Raw genomic sequence first — 18,064 nt, 5'->3', positions numbered from 1 at the left:
GGAAGCTTCCGGGCCTCTCTCAGAGTCAATTTCTCACGAGGTAAGAAAACACCTTCTTGGATGGCCACAGGACAGACGCACAGAAACAAAGGTACGCTCAGTGGAGGGTGTAAGGGAGAGTAAAGTTTTCCCCCCCTCCTGTAAGCACCTGTTGGGCACCTCCTCCTCCTATGCCTTTTTCTCACACATAACCGTGACTGCATCAGGAAAATCTGGAAATGGTAAAGACCTGAATACAGCTTCCATAAGCGTCTTCTGGAAGCTTATCTACTTCTCTGTGGATGCCAGAGTCTATGAATTCTTCCCATTTTGAGAGAGGAAGCGATCTTTGGTGCTAATGCCATCACTGGCAGCAATTCAGAGCACCCCCAAATATGAGGTCACTTAACATAAGGTAGTCCCTAATTTGGGAATGCTCTTACATCTAAACAGCACACCCCAACCCTCTGTCCACAGGGACATTTCTCCACTTCCAGGGCCAATTTACCTTCTCTCCTTTGTTTCCAACCCCACTCAAAACTGATGCTGCCTGAAAGTATCCTCCCACTTGAGATTTTCACTTCTACTACATGAGGTGTGGTATACAGTAGAAGTATCAGCAATACTATTGAGAACAGGGAAAAAGAATCAGGGCAAATCTCCCCATCATTTTATCTTCCCCCACTACCATAAAACTTTGCTGGTTCCAAAAGCCTGGTCCACTCAGCAGCATCTCTCCTTCTACCTCAGCTTCATTAGGCCTTTTCTTCCTAGTATGTTCCTCCTCACCACACAGCCCACCTGACCCAACTCCTGTGATGAAGTCCTAAAAGTAGCCAGAACCTATCCTTCCCTTAAAATGTGATCAAATAATACCCCAGTCTTCCAGGTGAGACTTTCCCTTGGACTAAATGAAAAATAATGCAGAACAAGACGAGATCTTTACCCATCCACTCCCTCTCCCGCTATCGTAAGTAGTAAAATGCTTTGCAACAACTCAGAATGAACTTTTGTCTGTTTCAGAGACAGCACCTTGAGGACAAAATGCACTTGTCAAAATGAACGTTTTTGGATCTGATTTTACAACCATGTAAATTAAAAAGGTTCAGACCAGCTGATATGAGATCTCTGTCAGATCTAAAATCCCACATTGCTATGTTCTACAACAGAATAACGGGTGGGAAAAAAAACAGGTAGACTAAACTCGAGGCTTTTCTGGTAAAAGATGAGAAAGACTACGGCCAAGAAACCAACTTAGATCAAAACTAGCATGAGGGCACTATAACAAAGAGGCAGAAATGTCTACTGTTCCTTATTTCAAAATGACAGAGGCTCGCTCTGGGCCTGCCCTCTATTCCCTCAGATTCCACCTCTTGGCCCTCTTTTGGGTCCTTAAATACAGCAAGGACTTCATCCTCACACTCTCCCAAAGGGTCTGCTCAAGCCATGGGATCTACATTACCCTTGGGATATTTTTCTTAGAAACATAGTCTCACGTGACAAGTTCTATAATTTTCTTTGTTCAAAGCTATACTGCAGATACATTATGGATTAAATTGACGTTTGTGCACCGGCCTGGAGCACCATCCAGCAGGTCCAAAGATATGGGAAAAAAGATAGAGTTCCACACCAATGATTTGCAAACCACCATCTGGAAAACTGTCCATTCACAAATGGTGTCTGCCAGCAGTAGAGTGGTACTTGTATTTTTTTAATGGCTATTAACAGAATATAAAACAGGTGGTTATGGCACTATTTCTGGGCTTCAAATTAAAAGGTAACTAAAAGCTGCAATTTTAAGGGACTCAAACAGCATGTATTTTAGCCCAAACATCTGGCAGTTGAATGATTTCAAAATTCCAGAGAAAAATCAGGAGGAGAGAGGAAAGGTAGGCACGATTATGAGGCTCTGTTGCTTCACAATCTGAGACTTCTGACACTCCTTTTCTCTATAATGTCGGTCCTCTCCTATAATTTATGTATCTACCTTGAGGCTGCCTTATTTCCTGTCCCCCAACTCATGCCCCCAAAATAAGACCCATAATTACAGTTAAATCACAGGCTGCAGAGTGAGAATCTCAGTACGTCTGAGATGTGCCTGAGCTGTCTACCATACATGTGTTGTGAGTGATTGCTCCAGTCTCCCCAAGTTCTCCATCCACCTCATAACCTTCAGATTCTGAATGTTTGACTCATCCCCGCAAGATTCAATACCCTGAATCTCTTGCTGTGATGTGAACTCACGACAGTATTTTAGCTGCTTTCTAAAGTGGAGCATTCATTCACATATCATTCAACAAATTGTTCTGAGGACAGGGAACTGGAGACCCGAGATCGTGCCCTCACAAAGCTCCCCAGAATCTGACCTGGGCTGACCTCCCCTCCAACTGAAATCCTTCCTCCTCTGTAAATTCTTCCAGACACAGATAAACAGATAATATATATGTGAATATAAAAACACATTTACAAAAACATATAAACACATGCCCAGTGATACTTTCCAAAAGTAAACTCATCATTTCAACTCCTTACTATGAACTAACAAGTCCTACCTCATTGGCCCCTGGCTCTCTTCCCCATGTCACTAACACCCACTCCTCCTCTAATTCTGTGTCTCTGTCCACACTGGCATCTGTGCCACATGATTGTGCCCCAGGACCTTCTAACTGAATGTTCCTTCTGCCTAGAAAGTTCTTTCCTCAGACTTGTTCATGCCCCACTCCCGGATATCACCTGGGTCTTTGCTTAAATACTACCCAATACAGACACTTTTCATGACCACCCTACCTGGACTCACCACTTTCATTATGCCCCTAACCCTCTCCATTTTATTTTTACTTCAAAGCATATTATATATTAATCTAGATATTTTCTTCCCTCCCCATTAGAATACAACCCTATGTAAGTAGAGACACATTTAGATATGCAAACAAGATTCTGAAAAGTGATGGCACAACTAAGTTGTTCTAATAATTCAATTTTAAATTATTTTTACAACATATAAATAAGTGTATTATTGTCAGAAATGTTACAGCACTATTGTTAAGTGAAAAAAATTCAAGTTCCAAACTCTTGAAGAAGAACTTGTACTTTTATAAAAATATTTAGACATGAAGACGTACTTAGACAAACCCATAGAGAATCATTTGAAAGAATGATATATGTTTCTGAGTGGGTAGGGTTATGAGTGTGATTTTGCTTTTTGGTCCTCTTATAATTTTATACCTGTTTTGTAAAAGCAAATATTACTATCAAAAAGAGAAAAAATACAAAGTAGCATAGTTGATGAAAAAGAAAGCAAAAACAAGTCAGTGCAAAAAATGCAAGCAATTAAATAACAAAATACAAATACTGCAAATATTACCTAATGTTAATTCCTTTGTATCATAATATATGCAACATTGCCAAAAATTTATTTGCCTACTTAGAACAATGAAACACCATTATTACAGTTCACATTTTCAGCTTTTACTGATAAAAAGCACAATGCCATCCTTCCAGCCTGTGAATGCGCCTTTGTGCTTTGACAAGACAATAAAAGGCAAGAGAGTTTACATCTCACCTAATCTGTCCCCAGTTATTAAAACATCAAATTCAAAATATTTCCTTCTTTGTCATAAGAAGCATGGTAGTTACAAGAAATTTATGATCTGCCACTGAGGTAGCAACCACTTTTGTATAAATTTTAATATGAAAGATAAAAATTTCTAGCATATCTTCTAAAAATTACATAAAACAAATATTGGTGAGACCACCCAAATACCATTTTCACATCACTTCTGATATTGCCATTTGTACTGTTTGTCATAAATAACATATAAAATATTTTTCTTTAACTGTTTTCTGTAACTATGTCAGGGTCCATCTTGGAATTCTGCCTATTACAATGCGTTATATTTTTGTGCCAACACCTTACTTGAAATCAGCACTTCAAAGCATATCTGATTTTAGAAGTATGCAAGTGCTATGGTTTGGATGTTTGTCCCCTCCAAAGCTCATGTTGAAATTCAACCCCCAGTGTTGGCAGTGGGGCCCAGTGGGAGGTGTTTGGGTCATGGAGGTGAATTCCTCAGGAATAGATTAATGCCCTCCCTGGAGTGGTGGTGAGTGATTTTTCACTCTGTTAGTTACATGAAAACTGGCTGTTAAAAAGAACCTGGCACCTCCTGACCCCTTGTTTCCCTTCTTCCCAAGTGATTCCTGTATCTTCCACCATGACTGGGAGCAGCTTGACACCCTCATCAGATGCAGATGCCCAATCTTAACATTCCAGCCATCAGAATCGTGAGCTAAATAAATCCCTTTTCTTTATAAACTACTCAGCCTCAGGTATTCCTTTATAGCACACAACACAGACTATGACAGCAGAAAACCTCTGTTTTGTGATTTTTTAGCAATTTTATTATTATTAAACTTTTAAGTTTTGGGATACATGGCCAGAATCTGCAGGTTTGTTACATAGCTATACACATGCCATGGTGGTTTGCTGCACCCATCAACCCATCATCTACATTAGGTATTTCTCCTAATGCTATCCTTCCCCTAGACACCTCCTGACAACCCACCAATAGGCCCTGGTGTGTGATGTTCCCCTCCCTGTATCCATGTGTTCTCATTGTTCAACTCCCACTTATGAGTAAGAACGTGTGGTGGTTGGTTTTCTGTTCTTGTGATAGTTTGCTGAGAATGATGGTTTCCAGCTTCATTCATGTCCCTGCAAAGGACAAAAACTTATCTTTTCTATGGCTGCATAGTATTCCATGGTGTATATGTGCCACATTTTCTTTATCCAGTCTATCATTGATGGGCATTTGGGTTGTTTCCAAGTCTTTGCTATTGTGTACAGTGCTGCAATAAACATACATGTGCATGTGTCTTTATAGTAGTATGATTTATAATCTTTTGGGTATATACCCAGTAATGGGATTGCTGGGTCAAATGGTATCTCTGGTTGTAGGCCCTTGAGGAATCACCACACTGTCTTCCACAATGGTTAAGCTAATTTATAATTTACACTCCCAACAAGATTGTAAAAGCATTCCTATTTCTCCACATCCTCTCCAGTATCTCTTGTTTCCTGATGTTTTAATGATCGCCATTATAATATGTGAGAAGGTATCTCATTGTGGTTTTGATTTGCATTTCTCTAATGACCAGTGATGATGAGCTTTTTTTCATATGTTCATTGGCTGCATAAATGTCTTCTTTTGAGAAGTGCCTCTTCATATCCTTTGCCCACTTTTTGATGGGGTTGTTTTTTCTTGTAAATTTGTTTAAGTTCTTTGTAGATTCTGGATATTAGCCCTTTGTCAGATGGATAGACTAAAAATTTTCTCTAATTCTGTAGACTGCCTGTTCACTCTGATGATAGTTTCTTTTGCTGTGCAGAAGCTCTTTAGTTTAATTAGATCCTATTTGTCTATTTTAGTTTTTGTTACCATTGCTTTTGGTGTTTTAGTCATGAAGTCTTTGTCCATGCCCATGTCCTGAATGGTATTGCTTAGCTTTTCTTCTAGGGTTTTTATGGTTTTAGGTCTTACATTTAAGTCTTTAATCCATCTTGAGTTAATTTTTGTATATACTGTAAGGAAGGCATCCAATTTCAGTTTTCTGCATATGGCTAGCCAGTTTTCCCAAAACTATTTATGAAATAGGGAATCCTTTCTCCATTGCTTGTTTTTTGTCAGGTTTGTCAACGATCAGACAGTTGTAGATGTGTGGCATTATTTATGAGGCCCCTGTTCTGTTCCATTGGTCTATATATCTGTTTTGGTGCCAGTACCATGCTGTTTTGGTTACTGTAGCCTTGTAATATAGTTTGAAGTCAGGTAGCATGATGCCTCTAGCTTTGTTCTTTTTGCTTAGGATTGCCTTGGCTACATGGGCTCTTTTTTTGGGGGGGGTTCTACGTGAAATTTAAAGTAGTTTTTTTCTAATTCTGTGAAGAAAGTCAGTGGTAGCTTGATGGGGATAGCACTGAATCTATAAATTACTTTGGTCAGTATGGCCATTTTCACAATATTGATTCTTCCTATCCATGAGCAAGCAATTATTTCCTCATGGCCATCATTGAGAGGTTAGGTTATGGAGTTCAATTTATACTCAAAGAATTAAAAAGTTTGGCAACAATGATAATTGCAGAGATTTTCTAGCTATTTCTGGCAAAACAGTATAGGTGAACACGTTTAACTTTGTCCCATGGAAATGATGGTAAAGCAATTAATAAGAGGAAATAAGCTACCAGGTTAAAAAAAAAAAAAGATGAAGAATAACAGCATTCAGGACAGATGAGATTTTCGAAGGAAAGAAAAACAGGCAGAAATATAATTTAGAATAAATAAAACTTTTATCATTTCTTTGTGTTGGTAGCATTTCAGATCTTATCTTCTAGCTATTTTATAATATATTATTGTTAATACTAATCTCCCTCCTGCACTAACGGTGAAGTGCTAAGCTGAAGTGATATCCTAAAAACCCTGATTTGATCATTACACATTGCATGAATGTAACAAAATATCACATATACTCACTTCATAAACAGTACAATAATTATGTATCAATAATTATTTTACAAAAAAAATAGATAAAAACTCAGAATCCCATATCCCAAAATATGGCACTTTGACATATGGAACTGAGCAGCCTCAAGGTCTCTCTGAACCCCACCTTCGTCTGTTGTCTCTGCTCCTCTGTCTCTCCCAAAGCACAGAATGAAGTTCTGTTCTTTGAAGTTCTCTTATCTGCTTAAAGTTTGGACCCATCAAAGAAGAAAACAATTACCTGTAGTCCCTTCCCTAGTTTTCATTAACTGAACTCACGTCACAAGAAGAAAGACTGAAGTCTGTCATAATATCTCAACAGACTTTTGTCATAAACCACTGTCTATTCCGTGGGCCCAACAGACTTTGTCCCAGGCCTTTGTTATGTTCTTCAAGCTTACTGAGTTCCCGTAAAAATCATTTACTACTCCCCTAAAATCATCCACTTTCCTCTCTCCTAAGAGGTGGGGTATATAAGCATCTGTACCTTACTGGGATATTTGGTAGTCACTGTGATTTTTTTCGCCCTGCATGCTAATAAATTTCTATGTCATTTCTCCTATTAATCTTCCTCTTGTCAGTTGATTTCTTAGTGAACTCACATCTCCAAATTATAACATTTGGCAGGAGCCTAGCAATTTTTAAAAAGAGAAGCCTCCAGACTCTGGAATACCAAGAATAAAAGTATAGAAAGCACAGACCACACACAGGAAGCTTGAGCCAAACTCTCCATTCTAAATCGAAAGATATAAGCCTCTCAAGAGAAAGAGCCTGCCAACTGTCCAGCAAAATAAATTAAAAAGGCACTGTGCAAGGTTCATTACTGTGCATGTGTAGAGTCTACATTGAAAAAGATTTCAAAATTTGCAGAGAAAAAATGAATCACGAAAATAGGTCCAGAAATTATACTAGCCTCAGATTTTTCAACAATCCAGAATTAAAGAGAAGGCTAATAGAGAAATGTCTTCAGAAATCTGAGTGCAAGTAATTTTGAGTCTATAAATTTATACCCAAACTATGATTTACTAGAGTAGAAAAAGGTATTTTCAGAGGTGCAAAGACTAAAAAAAACATTATCTAAGATGCACCCTTTCTTGTTAGATATATGCCAACAAAAGGGGGAGTTAACCAAGAAAGAGGAATACATGAGGTCCAAAAATAGGTGCTCTCACATAGGGCTGAGTAGTAGAGATCAATGCAGGAAGCTTGGGAACCACTAGGTGATACAAATTACAGGAAGACACAAAGACCAAGAGAGAGGTCTTGGAAGGCATGGGGTAAACTGGCAGATGTGATTTAATGATGTAGAAAAAACACTGAAAGTGGTGGTTTCATAAGTGTATTTGTACATCCTAGAAGTAGCAGCAATAAGAAAATGAGAAACAAGGTAATTTACTCCATGAAAAACAAAATATCACACAAAGAAAGTAACCATAGTACAGCACTTGGCTTAGCAGAAAACAAGAGCTACATATTTATTTAATCTTCCAATTATAATGATTATTTTGGCTGGATAAGTAATGAGATGTGGAAGGGTATAAAATAGCTAAGTGCTCATCTACCATAACCAGAAGTCAATATATATTGTCCAAAGTTTATAAATCAAGAACAGAAAGACATTACTTAGACACATGTTCCAGGAGAAATAGCTTAAATGAGATTAAAAGTTTCTTCTGAGGGCCTCAAGGATGGGCTCGCATTTGTTAAATGCTCCTATAGTCCCCTACATGTTACCTTGGTACTTACTTCAAGTGAAAAGAAAGATTTGTGAATGTCTGCCTTCCCCACAAAACTGCATCAGTGCTTTAAAGCAAAGACAATGCTGCACCTTGTTAACTGCTGGATTCCCAGGACCTAGACTGGTGCTTGACACAGCGACACTAAATTAATTCGTTTTAAACATAGGTGAAGCTTTCAAATCAAATGACCAAAATGTTAGGATCACATGGAGGATTAACTAAAGCATTTTCATATGTGACTTTTCCAAAAAAAAAAAAATCTTTCTAATTGTAAGGCATATCAATTTTGTACACACCTAATAGCCCATGGAGTTTTGGCTGGTATGCTAAAGCTGAGAGAGACCTTACAGATGAAAATCAACTCCCTTGATTTATCACGAAAGACTCTGAGGTTAATAACCTGTCCTGGGTCATACTGGAGAGGTCAAGGTGGATGACAGGTGACCACGTAAAAATGAGTTATGTTGATACATTTCTGGCTGTGTCAACTCTACCCAGTTTCACATTAGAGAGTAAAAATATAGAAAAGCCTCACTCCTACTTGTACAAAGTGTCAAAATATCAAATTACTCTGCATTACAAGAACTACTTCTATTTATTTATATCCTTAACTGAAACTTTTCTCACTTGAATAAGTTCATGTAGCGCATTCTCTCTTTGGAGGATTTTTGCCAACTCAGGATCATAAATTCTTTTTTTCCCTTCTTTTAACCAGAGATATTCACCAGATTTTAATCCAGTCTTTTTCTTACTTTATGAAATAGGTAATTCACATAATTTTTAAGTGTACAAAGGCATAAGATCGTCTTTCTCCTGCCTCTCATCCCTTCACTCAGTTCCCCATACCGCCAAAATAAGTTACACAACACTAGTAACAGATTTCATATCCCCTTCTTCTGTATATACAAATGGGGCATACTATACACAATTTGTTGTAGGTTTTTTTTTTTTGAGATGGAGTTTGACTCTTGTTGCCCAGACTGGAGCGCAATGGTGTGATCTTGGCTTACTGCAACCTCCACCTCCCAGGTTCAAGCAATTCTCCTGCCTCAGCCTTTGGAGTAGCTGGGATTACAGGCAAGCACCACCTGGCTAATTATTTTGTATTTTAGTAGAGACGGGATTTCACCATGTTGTTCAGGCTGATCTCGAATGCCTAACATCAGGTGATCCACCCGCCTCTACCTCCCAAAGTGCTGCGATTACAGGCATAATAAGCCACTGCGCCTGGCCTTTTTTTTTTTTTTTCCCTTAATGTATCTTGGAGATATTTCCTTAACAGTACATAACAAAGCTTTCCTATTCTTTTTGGTAGCTGCATCATATTTCACTATATGGATGTACTATGATTTATCAATTAGCCCACAACTGATGGCATTCTACTCTATTTTTCATCTTTTGCTATTAAAACAATGCCGCAATGACTAACTTCTATAGGCAACTTTTGGCCTGTTTGCAAACTGTACATGTTCAGTGGAATTCCCAGAGAAGAAATGCTGAGTATGTGAATCTGCAATATTGATAGGTCCTGTCAAATTTCTCTCCAAAGTGGTATATCAATTTACCCTCCCACTAGTAGTGTATGAGAGTTCCAGCTTTCCCACATCAAACTGGAGTGTGGCTTATCAAACAGGTAGAATATGGTATCTTGCTATAGTTTCCATTTGAAACTCTCTTTTGAAGGAGACTGACCCTTTTTTTGTATTTAAATATAAATCTATAATCTGCATAAATGTATACATTTATTTTCCTCTCCCAACTGTCAGGAGTATAATTCTTGATTGTCCATAGCCCTGACCCAGTCCATCTGGGCAGATGTCCAGCTGCATGCCATTGTCTTTTATTTCCATTCCAAACCATTTTCTAAAGGCAGCCTTCTTTTACGAGTCTTCCCAAGTTAAGCGGAGGAAGCTGTCACATAATGCTGTGTAGGCTTTGAATTCAGGAAGGAAAATTTGACTTTTGACTCTACTACCAATATTGTGAGACTTTTGATTACCTACTGAACCTCTTGAAACCTTAAATTATATATCTGTAAAAGGCAGTAAAGATACCTCTCTCATACGTTTGCTCTGAGGATTAAGTGATTTGATATTTTTAAAGTTTCAAGCTCAGGGCTTGGATCTGAGTAGGGCCTTAATAAAGGGTAGTTTGGTTTTGTCATCATTAATTGATTAGGAATAAAGAAAACAAACACACACTTGGTTAAGCAGTTGTTTCAGTGCTTTAGCATACTTCCAATTAGAAACTCCTGGGAGTAAAACATTCAGGGAAGTCCTGCTGGATGGAGTTGTACCATTACTTGGCCACGTAAAACTGCCAAATAAACACTAAGAATGACTTATTACTAGTTGAAAAACTTCGATTTGTTCTCTAACAACATCAAGTCATTTTGTGTAAACACTGCCACTTATCTGGAATGTTGATTCCTGAAAGGATGCGTTTTTCTGCCTCTGTCTAGGACTTGCAAAGCCTGCAGGGTCAAGGAGGAGAGCAAGAGGAACCAAGGGGCAGCATTTCCATTCACCTTGATGGTGCAGTTACTATTATGTTTCCCTCACTATGCTGGCTTGGCAAAGGAAGCTAACCAAACCATGCTTGGAGAAAAGTTAATAATGTGAGAACGTATTTTGAAAGCCCAACTAAAGTTCTCATACAATGTATGACATTCATGAAACATTAAGTATGCTCTGAATGAAAAAAGTCACACACTCCAAAGATGTGTTTGATTTATACTGAGTTCATATTAAGAACAGAGATGTACACTTTTATCTCCTCCATTAATCTGTGAATTCTAGGAAGCATATTTGGTCATTCATTTATTTTTATATCCACATTGCTTTGCGCCATGTGGGACACAAAGCAGCCACTTTAACTTACGGGTTGAACAGACTCAAAGTAAGTATTACCTTCTTAACTTTTACTTCACACTGATTCCCTCTTTTCAGCATATAGCCTGGATTATTTTCCTTAATTTTACAACCACCTACGGTTTGTTGCTATTATTTTGTTTAATAATTGGTAACTAATATTTCTTATATCTGGGTTCTGGTATATTTCATCAGAACTTTGGATAGAAAATATTTTGTCCTGAGGGAATATTTGCTCTTACTTTACAAAACTTGCTATTACCCTTTTTACATATTTTCCACTGTGATGAGGAAAAAAATTTAAAAATGTTATAACTGTCAATAAAGCTAGAAGTTCTGATTACATAAACTTACTGCAGGTCAATTTGTGGTATCCTTGCAACTTTAACACATTCAGAACATACAATTGAGTCCATTTCCAAGGAATGTTCACAGCAAAAAATAGAATTCCCAAATTAGTCACCTGGTAGACACACAAAGATGAAGGGCACACAAAGATGAAGACACAGCCCCTGACCTTGGGCCTAGTAATCCTGTTTCACCTTCTTTTCATCAATGACACTGTATTTGGTCAAAGTAACAGCCAAAAGGAATATATCTGAAATGGGCCACAGTGTCACCCATTCTAGAACAAAGTAAGGAACAATCCAATTGCCTCACATATTCAAATATGTTTTGAAGGAGCAGAGTTCAGAAGGGTGGTGGACAGGATGGTGTCAAAAAAGGAACCAGAACTTTGGAGTCCATTAGAGAGACCTAAGTTCAAATGTCACCTCTCACCTCCTCTCATGATTTAGGGTAAATCACTCTCCACTGGGAGTGGTACCACTCTCCTTCCCACCCACCTGGGTGGAGGAGTTTTCAGTTATCCCAATAACCAGAGGATGCTACTGGCAATTAGTGTGTGGAATCATGGATACCAAACATCTTAGAAAGGACAAAAGAGTCCAGTTCAAAGAATTGTTCCATTCAAAACGCCCATAGCATCCATCCCTGAGTGCTCTCCCAAACTCAGTTTCTTCAATTGTCAGATGGTAATAAGTGGACCAACCTTTCACGCTGAGTGTGAGATTTACATGGTATGTTGCAAGTAAAAGTGCCCAGCCCAGGAGTAAGTGCACAGTCAGCCCTTGATAAATACTGTTCTCACCTTACCATCTCTCTTCACAGTTACAAACATTGCACAGAACTCATTTTAAACAGGTCCATCATGCATGATACAGCCAAGAAACAAAGTTGAGCAATCATTTTCTCAAAGCAGATAAAATAAAGCAGGAATTCCTCCAAGTCTGCAATATCTGTATAACAGGCTTTTGCAGAAATTCTCTGAGCCTTACATCTAGAGCCAAACACTTTGTCTAGAGACCTTTATGACCCAGTTCCAACCTAACTTTCTTACTGCTCCTTTCACTCTGTCCAATTAATGTATATAGCCCCTAACAGATCATAAACCCCTTGCAGGCCTTTGCTCAGTCTGGAATACCTGTTCCCTCTTCTCTCTCTTTCTAAGTTCTCTTTGTATAGAAACATCACCAATTCCTTGAAGACCCAGTTAAAATCATCCCTACCAGGAAGCACTTCCTGGTCTGCCCTATCACTTCTAATGAGTCCATTCCTTGTATACTTATAAACTGGGCTTAACACTGCAGCAGTGATTCTCAAACTAGGATCCACAGAACTCTGGGAGTTTTGGAGTTTCCTATGAAAACTTCAATTGCAGTTTTCCTTTTTATATCATCTAAAATAAATTAATATAAGCATTTCCTGGAAATGGTCAACCACCTAATATGAGTACTATCAAGCAATTTGAGTGCTCATGCCTAAGTTGGGATATACAATAGTGTTGATGCTAATAGGCCTTCTTTAATTGTGAAAGATTAATGAGATCAGAACAGCAACAAAGAAAACATAATGAAGTGTTCTCACCAACTGAAGCCCATATAACTCACAGCACACCATAAAAACAAAGATTTTCCTAGGGTTCAAAACAGTAAAATATTGGAAGACCTGTATCAAGGCATGGCAACTCCCCAAAGACCTGGTGATTGATTGTCCCAGTATGCATTTTGTGAGTAACCAAAAAACCAGTTTCAGGATGTTGTAAATTCTACTTTTATGGGTCTCATAATTATGTTTTAGTTTATTTTTTAATTTTGTACTTAAGAAACTGTTAAGGAATTCTGTTCTTAAGGAACTTATGTTTTGTTTTATATTTGTACATGTTACATTAAAAAATTCATGCAAATCAACACTGGGGATGCAAAAAGGAGACTTCAAAACACAGGTTTTAGAGAGTGCATTTCCTTTCAAGTACATAAAAAAGCCAGATGCAGACAATAACCTTTATTACATGTTCAGAATTGTAGGCACATCTGATACCATGTTCACTGACTGAAAAGTAGTTACATAACTTTCAGTAAGTTTCCTTAACCCTGTTCTTTACAGTAAAATGGGGATATTGATAATATAGGTTTGGTCAAAGGTCATGTTTAATAATATTATTGAAAGTACTTTGTAAAGTGCCAGACATATGATAGGGATTCATATTAATGTTTTCAAGTGGTCTTCCCAGCTTCTTATAGCTCCTAAAGAAAGAACCCTTTTTTTTACTCTTTATATCCCTACCACACCAACCCCGTTTATCTGTTGCACTGACTCCTCTTCATCTAAAATCACCTCTACAGAAGGTATATCCAGCTCTCATAATGACACAAGTCTTTATGCCCACAAAGAGAAACAGCCAAAACACCCTTTCATTTTGAAGTAAGATCATAGTGACAAATGGCAATTCTGCTTCCAATCTTGTTAACATCAGGGTGTTGTGTTACTGGGACATTCATTACTACAAAGCGGTTCCATTTGTTTTATTAAATTTTCAATAAAGGCTTTGTGTTTGTTTATGCCCTTGAAATGAAAGATGTAAGCTCATTTAAAACAGTAAAACACCCACACAAGGGGTCATCTGCTATCCCCCTAACACCTGGCAAGTTCCAAAAAAGATGAAAACAAAATTAGCATTGATATAAGCACAATTAAAATCTTAATTGTTGAAAAGCCACAGTTTTGCCAATCTGGAGATCATGAGAATAGAGAAGTGGTAGGTGAACAAGGAACTAGCTGCTGGAGTGGTCAGCTCCAGTCAGTAAAGAAATTAGAACTGAGAAGTGCCTTAAAAAGCCAAAATGGGGCGGAGAGGCCAGTAGGATTTCAGGCCATTACTGACATGACCCTGAAATTGACCTGCTTATTCCTTTCTAACACTGACTTTCAAGTCCCCAACTTTGCTGAGCCTACTTGGGATTTCCTTGCAGGCTGCGTTCATATTATCCAAGACTGTTAGTGTTGTTACGGCGGTGGCAGGCACCACAGGCTGCCTGCCCACACCAGCAGAACTAGCTGACACCCTGGATGAGATCTGTCAGACTTCAAAACTATTTTTAACTACTGTGTAACTTTGAATTTTAAATTCTCAACAGTCAGAGCAATAATAGCTGAAACGTCCCAGGAGATTAACCACTCAATTATCGTAGGAGCTTTCTTGGAAATATGTGGCATGTGATTAACAGACGGTCATAATGAAAATGTTTCACAAGCGGGTAAACTGAGGAACACAAAAACGACCAAAATCACATCACAAAATCTGAATACTAATGGAACTGGCTCACTCTCAGTTCTGTTTCCTATCCTTTTTTTTTTTTTTTTTTTTTTTTTTTTGAGATGGAGTCTAGCTCTGTCGCCCAGGCTGGAGTGCAGTGGCCTGATCTCAGCTCACTTTTTTTTTTTTTTTTTTTTTTAAGCCCACCAAGAAATCTTGAGTCCGAAGTAAACATGGCTTTCTGGAGTGTGTCCTTCCAATGACAATGGTCATTCTAGTGCAATCTCGGGAGGAGATAGTGTAATCCTCTCATAAGTTTAAGAAAGCGAGCTGCATTTTACTTAACCCCTCTTTCTTCAGGGGGATGAAAAGACTCAGAAATAAGCATTTAAATGAGGCATGTCTAAAAATTTTTGATTTTTGAATATAGGAAAGTGAAGGAAAGATTAAAATATTACAGAGAAAGGGTACCCTTTGATTACTGAAACCAAGACAGCTGGAAACTTGATTTCCAGAATCTGTTTGGGAACTTGAGGCAGCTGTTTCTAGGAGAGATGACAAATAAAGGGTGGCGTCGTTTACATGTCCAGTCCATTTTGGCGAAAGTCTTGGGAACGCATTATCACAATTCCTTTTAAAAATCATTTTGAGAAAATTTAAATAAGACGGCAAAATACCATCGTAGCTGAGGGGGTGACGCCCCAAAGCTTTACCTTTTCCACTTTTGCCCCGATCTCCTCCCACACAAGTGGTGCTGGGATCGCGCCCTCAATTCCCCTGGCTAAGGGCTCCGCTCAGCTCACAAGTGTTTCCCATTACTACAGGCGGGACTCCGGGGCAATCGCTTTTGCCACAGAACTTGGAGAGTAGAGCGTGTGTGGAACGGGAACCCAATCACGTTCCGGCAGGGGAAGGTGGGAAAGGAAGAGCGCGGAGCCAGGCGGGGATCGGGGGGATATGCGTCCGGCCGCGGGGCAAGAACTTCTGCCCGATTTAACCTGCAGAGGAGAGGCGAGTGGTGCGGCACCGGAACGGGGCAAGGAGGAGGAAACTTTAGCAATGGAGGAAGAAGAACAGAAAGCGGCGAGCGAACTGCAGCCTGGCCCAAGAGCGGCCAGCTGCCGGCGGTCAGGCCGGGAGCCTTCGTCTAGCGAGTACGCGCAGGACCCCCCGCGACCTCCTCCGCGACTCCCACCTGGCAGCGGACCGGCCTGGAGCTGGAGGCTGGCTCGTCCCCGGCCTCTCCTCCTCTTCCTCTTCCTTGTCCCGGGAAGGACTTCGGGGAGCGAAGAACCGGGAGAAGCTGTGCCAGGGGGCGCTGCCCTTTCTCCGGCCGCTGGACATTTCCCGAGGGGGCCGCTGGCCCGGGGCCGTCTGCAGGGAACGGCCTAGGTGGTGCCTGGTGCCCGGAGCCCGACCGGGCGCCGCGGGATGCGGCGAGGGCAGATCGACTCGACGCGAGCTGCCAGCGCGGCTCAGTCTCTCCCCGGCGGGAGAAATGCGGACGCGACGCGCTCCTCGCGCTGCAGCTCCTCAAGCCGCTGCGGCTGCTCCTCCTCCCGCCCTCCCCCGGCGCGGCCCGCCCCACCCCCAGGAGGAGCCAGCGGCCGCAGCACCGCCCTGAGCCGGGCGCAGCCGCCACCGCCGGAGCGCGACATGGTCTCCAGAAGGCGCCGGCCTGAGAGCCTGAGGGGTGTCGCCCAGCGAGCGACGCTAGGCTCGAGCTTCCCGCTCAAAAGAGTCAGGCTGCAGCTTGTTGAGCTTTGCCTTCAGTTACTTTCTGTGACCGTTGTGTTTTCTATCCTACAGTGAAAGCACAGAAACAGTTTTCTCCAGACTTTTGAAAGAGGTTTAGGAACTAAGGTTTGTGAAAACACTTGGCAAACTGCAGTACCGGGGCGCCCCGAACTTCCTGGGAGCTAAGAAGCAGCTACCGCAGAGACAGCTCCAGCCCTGAGGGCGAAATCGCGTTAGCCCAGCACCGGGCGACGGGAGGGAGCGGGGGGTACCTGTCAGGCGGTCACCACTTCCCGGCGCGTTCCGCTGGCTTTCTGTGGTGTGACTTTTCCTAACCGCGTTGTGCTTCACACTTTTCACACTCCACGCTACGTCCTTCCCTGCGAACTCTTTCAAAAACGGCACTGATCAAAAAGTATGATTTCAAGCTTGTCAGTGCTGAAACATATTTTGCAGTCATTACACATCAGATGCCACTGAAATCTGGGAACCAAAGGGTCCTTAAGACTTATTTAAGTCTAAGTACAGTGGTATGGATTTTTCTTGTTTTTTCATACCCTAGCAGCTAGTACAGGAGATACTAAGAGGCCCGTTCACCCCAGGTGTTTTGTTTTCGTTTGAAGGCGAGCTGCCCCTGGGGTAGGCATCAAGGAAGTGATATGACATTTGTTCATTAAACAACGTGTACAAGTAAATGAGATAAAAATGAAATGTCCACAGCAGAGGGGAACCTTGGAGTAATCTCCCCTCTGGCTTTCGGGAGATGGAGGAGAAGTAGCATGAGTGGATTGCATACCTGTAAGCCCCAAGTCCTCTCAGCACCTGCTGGAGGCTGTTGAGCCTCCCCGCCTCCCCACACTGCCTCCCAGAAGCCCTCCAGCCCCTACTAACTGTAATAGAGCCAAGGCACTCACTCGCATTTGTTCTGGCAGAATTTAACCCACTAAAGTTCAGTCAGCCCGGTTTCCATCAATTGCGTTCATCTCAGTCTATCCCTCAAGATTAATTCTTTTTTACTCGTTGTTAAATTTTTCCTGCTTCTCTGTGAGCCTAGTCTGAGAAAATAGAAAAAATCTAAGATAATAGACTAGAATAAGACAAGTAAAGTTCCCAATTCTAGCTTTATTATAAGAGAATCTCCACTGAAGACCCACTTACCAAAGAGCCCAGAGAGAGTAATAAAGCAAACTGTTTTTTCCAGCTAAAAGGTCGAAATGATAATTTGTCTTCACAACGTATTATTGAATCAGTATATTTTTCCCCCACTTGTTCTGTGATCAAACCAGGCCCCAATGCCTACCCAGAGGGTACTTCGTTCAGGAAGTTTCTCTTGGGATAAAAATAGGTGGGAGTCAGTAGGATTTAATTAACAAATTATGGTTTTAACTAATAATATGTCTAACAATACTCTGATCTCCACTCGGTGACACAGCAAAGCACTTAAGTGATTGTTAAATACAAATAATGCCATGCTTACACTAAGACAAATTGCATCTTTGACAAAATAGCTTAAAGCCATAAAACAATGACCGTTGAATTTTCCTTCATTTGCTTTCTGAACACTTACTAGTTTTATATGTCCTACATTGTTATAACCTGAACTCA

At 40.4% G+C, this 18,064-nt stretch overlaps 1 protein-coding gene across 1 annotated transcript in view; it reads right to left on the bottom strand.

Annotated features, from left to right (window-relative positions):
- Positions 1–16,579, bottom strand: part of CRYBG3 (beta-gamma crystallin domain containing 3) — a 124,491-nt gene extending 107,912 nt beyond the window's left edge. Inside the window, exon 1 of the mRNA XM_011927618.1 lies at positions 15,918–16,579. Coding sequence (XP_011783008.1) covers positions 15,918–16,066 — 149 coding nt within the window. The 5' untranslated portion in view covers positions 16,067–16,579. The remainder of the gene's footprint in view (positions 1–15,917) is intronic.
- Positions 16,580–18,064: the final 1,485 nt, after the last annotated feature.

Source organism: Colobus angolensis, unplaced genomic scaffold (genome assembly GCF_000951035.1).
Source record: "Colobus angolensis palliatus isolate OR3802 unplaced genomic scaffold, Cang.pa_1.0 Scaffold73, whole genome shotgun sequence".
In the NCBI taxonomy this organism is placed as follows: domain Eukaryota; kingdom Metazoa; phylum Chordata; class Mammalia; order Primates; family Cercopithecidae; genus Colobus; species Colobus angolensis.
Note: the sequence above shows the minus strand (reverse complement) of the source record. Positions and strands in the feature narration are given on the sequence as shown.